Source organism: Scophthalmus maximus, chromosome 9 (genome assembly GCF_022379125.1).
Source record: "Scophthalmus maximus strain ysfricsl-2021 chromosome 9, ASM2237912v1, whole genome shotgun sequence".
NCBI lineage: Eukaryota > Metazoa > Chordata > Actinopteri > Pleuronectiformes > Scophthalmidae > Scophthalmus > Scophthalmus maximus.
In genome coordinates, this window is record NC_061523.1 from 15,683,923 (window position 1) to 15,695,924 (window position 12,002).

The following is a 12,002-nucleotide window of genomic DNA, read 5'->3' on the forward strand; positions in this document are numbered from 1 at the left end:
TTTGAAGAGGCTTTTGTTTTGTGGGGAGCACAAGGGTGACCTTTGTTGAGGCAGTCTTCAACTTAATAAGACTAATGTAGGTTAAGCAACATCTTCGCCAGTTTACATCACAACACTGCAAATTGATTCCAAGTGCACTCATGGATTAGTCGTGTCCATACACAGGGCAAGCAGCAAAGTTAGAATGTTGATTAAGAATAATAATAGCTGTTTATTTTTAATATTTTCTCCCCAAAAGCCCCATCGGTTTTATTCTGCGAAAATAAGCTGAGAAATTTTTCCGAGTAGGTCTCCACACACACACACACACACACACACACACACACACACACACACACACTTCTCCACTCTCTAATTTTTATCCACATTCCATTAACTTCTCTCTGCTCAGCTATAAATATCCTGCATGTCAGATTGGACTAGAGCAAGGGCTTTAGTCGCTTTATGGAGGGAAAAAAAGATGGGGGAGGTAAGTATAGATAGATGGGGGGTAAATGGGAAAATGGAGGAAAGGGTGGGAGAGCTTGGGGCTTTTGTGGGGATTTGGTTTAAATGAAACCAGGTGTGTTGTGGTACCAGTAAGAGGGGCATTGGGTAAGAAGATGGGGGGGCATGTGTGTGTGTGAATCTGTGAGTTGTTGTTCCGCCTGCGATTTGGACCGATTTGGAATTTGGGAATTTGGGCCGCAGACCAGGAATTTGCATCCTGGGGGGTCAGGGAGAGGGGGTTTGGAGAGTGGAGGATGGCAGTGCAGGGGGCCAGAGGGGGGGTAAGAATACTCTCTCTCTCTCTCTCTCTCTCTCTCTCTCTCTCTCTCTCTCTCCCTCTCTCTCTCTCTCTCCCCCTCCCTCCCTCTCTCCCTCCCTCCCTGTGTCTCATGGTCTCGCTCGCTCTCTCTCTCCCTCCCTTTGCATGTGTTCAGCTGCTCCAGCTGTCGGTCTCCCCACTCACTCTCTCAGGGTCATACAGGCAGGAGTTTAAGGGACCACTTCTGTACGCCAGCTCAGCCGGGAGCAACGACCGCTTCCAGCAGAAGGACACATCGGTCAGCGGGACACTTGGACTCAGACAGAAGCCCCGACGGAAAAACATTCATCCGTGAGTTTTCCTGAGTTTCTCTAATGTCTTATCCGTATGTAAGAGGAGGAGATTTGTGTCAAAACAGAGAACTTATCATTTTTTGAGACAGTTTGGTAATGGAAGTGAGATGTACCTCTTAACCACTTTTCTGGTTCTGGCCATACACGTCACAGTTGCACCGCTGCTCTGCTGTCTGCTCTGCTCTCATAGCTACACTTAGTTCCTCACCAGAGCCAAGAAACTGTGGCCCACAGTCTGTGCGTGTCTTGGCTCAGTGCTCCAGAGACTGTAACAGAGGGGGTAGACAGGAAGAGAGGCCGTGAGTCACACAGGGCACGTATTATTGTACAGTTTGTTACAAAATTCTTCCACCTCATCCTTCTTGTACAACAGTTAAAGGCTGTTTCACAATCTCAGCTTTGTTAGTCATGTGGGGGGAAACTACAGTAAGACAATGTGGGTGGAGTAGTAAGTCGATCTTCTGAGAGAAGGCAGTCGCCACAGGTGCCAGCGTCAAACACACAGGATAAATCTTGAAACCTGGATGACAGGGGGTGTGTGACGCTGCCTTGCTATTCTATTATCACTATTGTATCACTGTTAATGGAGTTTGCTCCTAATAGCTAACATGTGTCACCCCCAGCATCACTGTAAAGACTCAAGTACAATTAATTATAACAGGCCAGGCAACAGGAAGGAAGAGTGTTACCCTCAGAGCAGCCCATCATCTAATGCCACATTGTCTGCATCTACTAATACATCTCAGCCCTGTAACAGTCCTTACAGAAGGAGACAGAGCAGCTCAGTGGGGGACAGACTATGCAGATTCTCAAAACAGGAGTTGGACAGTGTGTGAGATGCAGACCCCCCCCCCCGACTTGCAGGTTCACAGCCACAACGGTAGCCGAGCGCAGCTGGATCGCACTGGGCCACCATGTTCTCAGGCTGCTCCACGCACGACAGAGCAGAACAACACAAAGAAAACTACGTATACAGTACAAGACATCGCCATCCCGCAGTTTACACTGTGTGTGTGTGTGTGTGTGTGGTCCAACTGTTTGTTTTTCCCGGTTCCCATGTGGTCACTTTTATGAGCCGCCTGACATTTCTGCTTGTTAAATTGTGCTGACTGTGTAAATTTAGAAGTTGGTCAGACGCCTGTTGTTGCTGAGGCCAAGGTGAGGCCTGAACACTAATCGTGTTCGATAATAAATATCATGAGATTCAAGGTGAATGAAGTACACAACAGATGTTTTGATATGATCTGCAACTGCTGTAAGTGTCAGTCATTTCCCTTATCGATTCTTTGATTATTTCTTGATATCTTGATAAATCATTTGGTTTACAAAATGTCAGATAAAAGTGCCTTTCAAAATATCCTAAAATCCAGGGTGACATCGATTTTTTCCAACCAACACACAAAATCCAATCCAAAACAAACTTTTCAGGAGCTGAATTTTAAGCAAAGAAATGGTCTTAACCTGTTAAATTATTATCATAATTGTCACTGATCAATTTCCGTCAATCAGCTTATCAATTTACTGATTTACCATTTCTCTCTAGTAATCACATTTGATTGAAATCATTGTATCTGTGCAGGTAATGTGAACGTGAAACACAACAGGTGTCAGAGCAAACAGCATTGGTGAGGTGGAGTAACAGTGAACCTGTGTCTCCGTCAGTGGTCGTCCAGACCCAGACGGTGACCTTCTGCCGCAGGGGCACATTCTTCGACATCCTCCTACACAATGAGGAGAGATGTGAGGTTGGGGAGCAGCGGCTAGAGGTTTGGCACCAGCTGTCTCTTATGTGAACCATGGGGGGTTTCCCAGAACCTGATACTCTGGGAACCTCTGCCGTGGCAGGGCATCCCAGCTGAGAACTGGCGCCCACATCCTCGCCACGGGCATTCCAGAGGTCCACCGCCACTTGATCTCCAGCGGCAGCAGGGCAACACCCATGCATCCCTGCTGCCCACACCCAGTAGCCAGTGAGTGACTGGACCCTGGACTAATGGTCAGTTTGTTTTCGGGTGGTTTTTGGGTCACATACTTGCTGGGTATAGGTGGCTGCCTGTCCAGTTCAGACGGGTCACGTTCTACGGTAGTCTGGTTGCATGGTGGTATGTGTTACCGTCTGCGCTGACAGGCTGAAGGGATGTTTTGCTGCTTTCGACCACAGAAAGGTCACAAATTGCCCGTGATGTCATCCGTGGAGTATTTGAGGGTGTCCACGTCATCCTGTGGACTTCTGTTTGTCACAACACTAAATATAACAATAGGCAATGACCGTAAATGTGGCCTCCGGGAGTTTAGCTCAGAGTGTGTCTCTGTGCACGTAGGCAGGCAGTGACTATAACTTTCATGTCGTTTCATGATTTTTATGCCTCCATTTGGCCTGCTTTCTCTATTTGAGCTGGAAGAGATTATGTGTTTATGTGTGGAGTCAGCAGAATCACTTACAGCTTCTCTCCAGGAACATTAACTGAAGGATGGTTGTGTCTCTGCTGGGAGAACAGCCAAGTCCATCGGAGCACTCAGCAAACATAATACACTATAAATATACCTCCAAAACACACCACGCTCTACAGAACACTGCAGAAAAGACCCGTGGTGGTGGACGCACTGAGACGCTTCGGTAAATGCAGCAGTGTATCAAGGTTATAATACTAAACGTCCTGCCTTCATCCTCAATTCTGATGAAGTAAAGGTCTACAAGCAGTACTTTAAGTATCCAGAGTAGAAGTACACCTTAATGCCTCCTCCAGAGTGTTAAATCATGTAGATCCCAAAGTCCTGAAAGATTAAGATATTTTAATCTTATGCACACAAGATAAAAGTTTATGTGCACAAGTAAGTCATGATCTTGTAAAACAAGTTAAAATTTAGTGAGTTTAGTTTATGTGCAGGACAAGTTGCAGCTTTGTGGTTCTTCAATTCAATTCAATTCAATTCAATCTTTGTACAACAGCTCTAATCAGCCACATACCTCAACCTCTGTGGGTATATATAAAGGGCCTTTAATCTGTAACAACACATCATATTTGATAAGCAAATCATATGTGTGTATGTGTAAAATCAAAGAAAACATTAACTGCAGTTGTAAAAAGTACTGTAAAATGAAAAAAAACAACCAGTTCTTGACTGTAGTTTGTGACTTTCCACCACTTACAAAGAAAGATGCACTCTCATCCTACAAAGACACAACATTAGAGAGGGAAGGAGATTCCTTATCTGAAACTGAAGCAACGAAACAAGAGATGCCATTTTTTAAAATATGGAAGCGACAGCCAGGATTTATGATTTCCCCATCGATTTTGCTCTGATACACAGCAAACCGAACCTCGGGAGGCAGCGGCCGGCAAGACTATCATTCCAGTGAGTGGTAGTCTGCCAGCCTGCAGACACAGAGGGCTTTCTGTGAGCAGCTAATATGAAAGTATTTCTGCGATGTTGACTTTGTTATTTTCAGCTGAAGGATGGAGGACGTCACAGTGTTTATGTTTTTACCTGCCAGGCTCATTTATTCCATTTATTCTCGCTGCGATCGGGGGGTGGGGGACTGTTTGGTTGACAAGCAGTGAACAAAGTCTACTGTGAGCTGTGCGGTCAGAATGACCTCTTAAAAAATTGGCTTCTGCAGGTTTTTTTTTTTTGTTGATTTATGCATTTCAGCTGTGGGAAACAACTCACAGCACCAGCGAGTTTTGAGAGTTTGAATCAAAGCATTTTGTGATTTCTAATGTAGCCTCTCTCTTCTCTTTCCCTCTGTGTCTCTCTGAAATACAGATCCCACGTCTCGGCTGCCCTGTACACCACAAAGTCTCCTCTTCAAGGCACTGCTACCTGTCTGAAAGCTGTGTGTGTGTGTGTGTGTGTGTGTGTTTGTGTTTGTGTGTGTGTGTGTGTGTGTGTGTGTGTTTGTGTGTGTGTGTGAGTGAGTGTGTTTGTTTGTGTGCATGTTGTACGTGTGTTCATGTCCTTGTCTCCCACCAATTAATGCATTAGTATGCAGGGTGCTGGTGTGTCAAACTTGTGCGTGTGCATATGTGTGTCTGTGCTCCTCCGCAGTGCTATTTCACAGCCACCTACAGAAAGTGACACCTACACGGTAAGGATGGCTGATTCTCTCTCCCTCCCTCTCGTCTCCTTTCTTTTTTTCTTTGCATCTTGTCTTTTATCATACACCACACCTGTTTTGTTTTTTTATTACAGATTTGTTTGTGTTGAACTGTTGCCCTTAGCTCTCCCTTTCCATTAGCTGCTCTTCTTTTTCCTGTGTAATATTCCACAGCAGTTTTCCCCCTTCCAACATTTTATAGTTGTACTAACTGGAGGTAATTTTACTTTTAATTCCATGCTTTTCTTTCCATGCCTCTTACTGCAATATATATTTCCCAGAATGATAATGACCCCTCTTCCAAACAGTGGCCCTACATTCTTTGTGTTTGAAGTGACACTTTAAAATGTCATACTTCGCTTACCAGCTGCAGACTTCTTGTCTTCTTGGCACAGTGCTCCAACATGACTACAGGAGAAAATGTGTTTCTCTCTGCTCTGCTTCTATTTTTCCCCATCCTACTACTGGGGAATTTATTATGTATTATAATTATGCAACTTTGAGGCTCAGAGCGGCTGTTCACATCTTTCTTTCCACCATTTTCTCACGGTCAACTTTGCTCTTTTGTTCCTTCTTTGTAGGAATGCACAGATGGGTATCACTGGGACCCTCAGACTGAGCACTGCAAAGGTTAACGTTCTCATCTACCTGCAGTCATTTGCAACTCTACGCTCATTTTTTACGTGCAGTAACAGTTCACACTCATCGATATCTGTCTGTGCATCTCCCGTCAGACATAAACGAGTGTGCGACCATTCCTGATGCCTGCAAAGGGGAAATGAAGTGCTTCAACCACTATGGCGGGTACCTGTGCCTCCCTCGCTCTGCGTCAGTCATCCCAGCTCCAGAGCCCCCCATTGCGCCCACCGAGCCCTTTAACCCCTGCCCTCTGGGCTACGAGCCGCAGGGAGACAGCTGTGTGGGTGAGTGTCTGTTTTGTAGGTCTGGGGGGTCGGAGGTGGACAGGTGGCGACAGGATGAGTGATCATTAATCACATTTGTGTGTGTTATTGTGTAAATTTATTGTCGGTGGCCACAAACTGCGAGGGACAGGTGGCCGTAGCAGGTGTTAGGGACTGGAGGCAGCGTGTTGGTGCAATCTGTGTGGGTGTGAGTGAGTATGAGTCCACGCGGGGCAGCCGCAGTGTAGGAATGTGGAAGATTTCACACTGGGACAGCTGCTGTGTTTTAATAACCGAGGCAATACTTGAGCTGGAGGATGGCGAGGTGTTCGTCTGGGTCTGCGTTAGGCAGCAAAAACTGTTCAACACGAAACTGTTCAACCACGATGTGATGTTCTGAGCTGTTTGGGTGCAAATGAGGGGAGGGGAGCGGACTCGCCACCGGTGAACCTCCGAACAATCACAGAGCATTGGTCAGTCCAGGCCGGATGATGCTGCATTTGCTCACCATGCGTGTCCCTGTTTCACTTCACCCACAACCACAGATGTCGATGAGTGTGAGCGAGATGAACACGACTGCCAGCCCAGCCAGCAGTGTATCAACACACTGGGCGCCTTCACTTGCCAGTGTCCGGATGGTTACCGCAAGGTTGGCACAGAGTGTATCGGTGAGATGATCTGGATTTTTCTCGCAGGAGGTTTAAATATGGCAAACTTAGTTAGAAGTTGGTTACAGCCGCAGGGCCTGAGGTTACTTACCTCTTTTCACTCTTTTTCTCTCTCTTAGACATCGATGAGTGCAGGTACAGATACTGCCAACATCGCTGCGTCAACGTCCCCGGTTCCTTCTCCTGTCAATGTGAACCTGGTTTCCAGCTGGCAGGAAACAACCGATCTTGCATTGGTGAGTCATGCAACCAGTAATGGAAGAAATAATAATCAATTCAAGCCACCTCGGTAAAAGTAGCAATACAATTTAAAACTAACCCCATAACAAGTTAAAGTCCTGCATTTGTAATCTTGTAAAAGCACAAAAGTAGTAACAGCTAAATGTGTCTTTAAAAGGCAATTTAATGTTGTGGCTGGTCAAAGTCAAAGAGTTCATTTGAACTACTTTATGTGCTGTTTGGTACTTTAATCTGTACTCGTACGTAATTTTCTATAAACTAAGTAAAAGTATATTTTTCAGGTTAAGATTTGAAACGTCACAGATAGAAGTCTCATGGCGAAGGAACCAATTGTTGAACCAAGAGTCTCAACAGTTCACGTTGGACCCCATCACTCCTCGTAATAAGCCGACTAGGGAATCATGTTTTGAGGGCTTTTTAGATTTATTTGGAACTTTCATTCTGAGTTGTGCCTTCAGTTTGAGTTTTCTATCCAGAACCCATAAAAAGTTTTTGGGGATGTGTGTGCGCTTTCCAGTCTGTCGTCCCACATAAAATTACAAAAAGCTTATATGTCTAAAGTTGACTTCTTCAGTGCTCTATAAAATCCACCTTACCTCCATTTCAGATGTGAATGAATGTGACATGGGTGCCCCCTGCTCTCAGAGGTGTTACAACACATACGGCACCTTCCTCTGTCGCTGCGACCTGGGCTACGAGCTGGGGCCTGATGGCTTTGCTTGCAATGGTAAGAGACCCCCTGTCATTTTTGCGACATGTCTGTGTGCCCCCTTCCTGTCTTCAGTAGTGGGCAGAGGGTTAATAAAACCTGAACTTGCAACTTGACAGACATTGACGAGTGCAGCTACTCCAGCTACCAGTGCCAGTACCAGTGTGTCAATGAACCAGGAAAGTTCTCCTGCGTGTGCCCTGAAGGGTACCAGCTGCTGGGAACCAGACTGTGCCAGGGTAAGCACACACCTGCCCCCCCTTTTTCCTCCCAAAACTAACACCTTCATCTCCGCGCAAGTCACTCATTCTTTGAGAGCGGCTCTAATCCTGCACACTCTTGTCTTGTCCTGCTCCCGGTGATCATGAGACATTTTTCCCTCTGCAGATATAAATGAATGTGAAACAGGTGAACATCAGTGTACTGAGACGCAGACGTGCGTGAATATCCACGGAAGATACCAGTGTGTGGACAGCAACCGATGCCAAGACCCGTACATCCAGGTGTCTGAGAAGTGAGTGACACCTCGTGAAAGCTCGAGCGTGTTAACGCACAAGCACACACTTTCACACACCTTTTCCCAATTACTCAAATATGTGCTGGCCCTCGCCTCAGAATATAATCAGGGCCTTTATTGAGCATGGCTCAAGATTTTCCCAATTACTTTTTCCACACACGAGTCCAACGTAGCGACCTTCTTTTTGTGAACACGGTGCAGTGCAATAAGAAAACTATTACAGTCGTGAACAAGTGTTGGATTGGTAACAGGTGTGGGACACGATTAACATATCCCTGGTGATTTGTTTAGTATTAAAGGGGTTTTAGAAAAACAATGGCTACTGTCAATGTTTGTTAGGATTTTCAGAGCAGAGATTTTAAGACTCTTTAGGCTTTCCTCTTTGAAATATTACTCCCTCTGCTGGCTGATTTATGAACTACTGTTGTAGTTTTCTGCTCACACTATCAGAGATGGATTATTTAAGGAACATATTGGCCCATTAGTCAGAACCTATGTTGGAAATGTTTCTTGTTATAAAGTCAATTGAACAATTACAGGGACAGAATGACCACGAAAACCAGCAAAACAACAACATAAAGATGCAGAATGACCACAAAGACACACAATGACATGCAAATGCCTCTGAATTGTCTTCCACTCTGTGTGTGCGTGTGCGTGCGTGTGCGTGTGTGTGTGTGTCCAGTCGCTGTGTGTGTCCCGTCAGCAAGCCCGCCTGTAGAGATCTACCTTTCTCCATCGTCCACCGCTACATGACCATCACCTCGGAGCGCTCGGTCCCCTCCGACATCTTCCAGATCCAAGCCACCAGCGTCTCTCCGGGGGCTTACAACACCTTCCGCATCCGCTCCGGTGACGAGAACGGAGACTTTTACATCAGGGTGAGAACTGTCAGAGAGCAGAGCATGGAGAAGAGCGTCGTGGTGATGGTTAATGAGAATTAATGTGGGTTTTGTACTTAGTAATATTTGTTTTGTCTTCTCCAGCAAATCAATAATATCAGTGCCATGCTGGTGCTGGCCCGTGCTGTGTCGGGGCCCAGAGAGTACACGTTGGACCTGGAGATGGTGTCAGTTAACCCTCTGCTCAGCTTCCATGGCAGCTCCGCCCTCAGACTCTCCATCTACGTTGGGCCTTACACTTTTTAAAGAGGAAGAAGAAGAAGAAGAAGAAGAAGACAACTGGAGGAACACAGAGAAAAGATGGAGAGAAAGAGCTGGGGAGAAGCACAGATGCAAAAAAAGAAAAAAAGAAGTGGTGGATGCAGTTCAACCAGTCACTGTGATGTTACACTCTTTGCTTTTTTACTTGTCCGAAGAAAACCACACATTTTTTTGTCAGCCCACAATATTACGTGTAGGAATATACATACAGTATACAGTGTACAGTATACGTGTAGCAGTATTAGCATTAACATGTTCCCTCTGTCAGTTTTTTTCCAGTTTCTCAATTATTTTTTACTGCACTTTTCTCTGACAGCGTCATCCTGTCGTCAAGTGTGTGTACAAAAAAAGGGGGATTTCTTTTCTCCACACTTGTTCAGGGTGATAACAGATCTGTGTCGTCTGCAATCAGCTGGAGTGATTCACGCCCAGCGTCACTAGATTAATCCACGTTCACCAGTTTACATCCTCATCTTCAGTTCCACTCCGTTTGTCACTTTACTCTCGTTTTCCTTTTTCACAGACCAGTAACCACTCATATCAGACGTCAGCATCCACACTCCTCCCTCCCCCTCCACTGTTCTGTCCTATGTTCAAGCTCTCCATAATTGCCGTTTGGCAGATTGTCACGTGTTGTACTTTTTTTTCTAAGATTAAAATTTGAACCCAAATAAAACAATATACCTTTACATCTCTGTGTCACAGCATTCATCCATCTGGAGCTTCTAATATTCTTTAGCGAACAAAAGTAATTGATTAGTTGATCGACAGAAAAGTAATTGGCAACTGTTTTATATGAATAAAAAAGGAAACAGTTAATTGTATTTAGAAAGTATTATGACTATATTACCATTTGCTGTGGTAAATTGAAACACTTGATTTTTTTAAAACATTTCATAGACAAAATTAATTAATAAAAAAAAAAGTCCGGTTCAGTTTATTGTTATAACTGTAATATTTGTTATTGTCAGCGTGCTGAAAGTTGAAGCAGGCAAGTCTACGTGGTCATAAGGTGGGCACCCTGTCAGTAAGTCAGGCCCACGACACAGCATCACCACGGATCACTGTGTAGCTGTGTTCAAATATAAGAACCACCTCCTTCTCTACCTGCACCCACACAACATTCACTTCTGTCTACAACATCATCCAACATCGCCACGAACCCTCTCCTGTCCAACACAAGCTCTATGCTAAAACACTCTCCCAAACTATGATATGAAATAGCACAGTCCCATTTTGATTCCTCCCATCATCACCGATGATCTAAACATGTTTCAAAAGGCAGATTAAATCTTGTTTCCACTTCCTGACCACACAGACAGACACGTTTCAATGCACAGAATACACATTATTGTTATTCATATTTCAAGTTATTATAGTTTTAGGTCTGTTTATATATATATATCTTGGTTGGAGCAACTGTAACAAAACCCCATTTCTCCTGTGGATCAATGAAGTATCTATGATTCTGATTCTAGCTTCCTGAACTTCGGAAACAAAGGCAGAAAATGGCTGCAGTTTAAACGAAAGAGGACTGAAGCTCTGCAGCCTTCTACTTTTACTGTCACAGCACTTCCCTTGTGTGCAACTGATTCTCTTGACAAAAAAAACAACAAAAAAAGACATGGGGGGGGGAATAGTCAGAGAGAGAGGGGGGAGCCCTTATTTTTCTAGTCCACTGCTGTTGGCTCCGCCCAGTCCTACACACAGACACACACCAACCCACCACACGGTCACACCTCCCATCTGTCTTCACTGGGGGGGTGATGACTCACACACAGACCCGATTTTATATAACCGGAGCAGGCGACGACGTGCAGCCGCCAGGTGGCAGCAGATCACACAGATCTCCCCTCACAGCAGCAGCAGGTCCAGGAATAGAGAGAACCTGAGGAGAGTGTGTTGGTTTTATGACCTAAATGACTAGTGAGCCCACATTTTCGCCCCGTTTTCCATGAACTCACGCACCTGTGGGAGGACAAAGTGAGGGCAACTTTGTCCCCACTCCCAACAAATGACGTACAGCGCGTCAACGTCAACATACAAATTATTTTCAAGCGCTGAAATATGTTGTAGAATGGATTGTTTTGTTTCTTTAAATTTCTTACATAACTTGGCATCTTGTAATGACGGAGAAAAGAGAAGACAGATCCAGGTCACAGGGTTAAAGAGAAGGAGAGGAGGTGTGTGTGTGTGTGTGTGTGTGTGTGTGTGTGTGTGTGTGTACCTTCTGGGAGAGTAGCCTACTGTTATACTGTAAGTCCTTTGGCATTTCCTGTTGGTATTCCGACAGAAAGAAACCTGACTGACTGACTGACTGACTGACTGTCAGAGACTGAACAGGCCCTCCAGGCGCGGGGGCCCAAGCTGTTTTGGGGGCCCCCTGGGCTTCACCTGCAAAATGTCACTAAAGGAAACACAAAATGGCCACAAAAAGAGGCAAATTACTGAAAAATATACGAGAAACAACTGTAATTATACACAAAAAAAATGCAAAAATGAAAAACAGTCGAAAATATAAATGTGAAGGAACTTCAATGCAAAACCAAAATAATGAGCTAAAAGCAACAGCTAAAAGAAAAGACACAAACGACCACAAAGAG

At 45.0% G+C, this 12,002-nt stretch overlaps 1 protein-coding gene across 1 annotated transcript; it reads left to right on the plus strand.

The window, feature by feature from the left end:
* Positions 1-891: 891 nt before the first annotated feature.
* Positions 892-10,088, plus strand: efemp2a (EGF containing fibulin extracellular matrix protein 2a). The gene is made up of 11 exons (XM_035649069.2): positions 892-1,099; positions 4,870-5,191; positions 5,782-5,830; positions 5,935-6,123; positions 6,648-6,770; positions 6,890-7,006; positions 7,618-7,737; positions 7,839-7,958; positions 8,107-8,233; positions 8,922-9,117; positions 9,223-10,088. Exons 2-11 carry the CDS (start codon positions 5,090-5,092, stop codon positions 9,382-9,384), a joined length of 1,305 nt encoding a protein of 434 aa, XP_035504962.1. The 5' UTR covers positions 892-1,099; positions 4,870-5,089; the 3' UTR covers positions 9,385-10,088.
* The last annotated feature ends 1,914 nt before the right edge of the window (positions 10,089-12,002 follow it).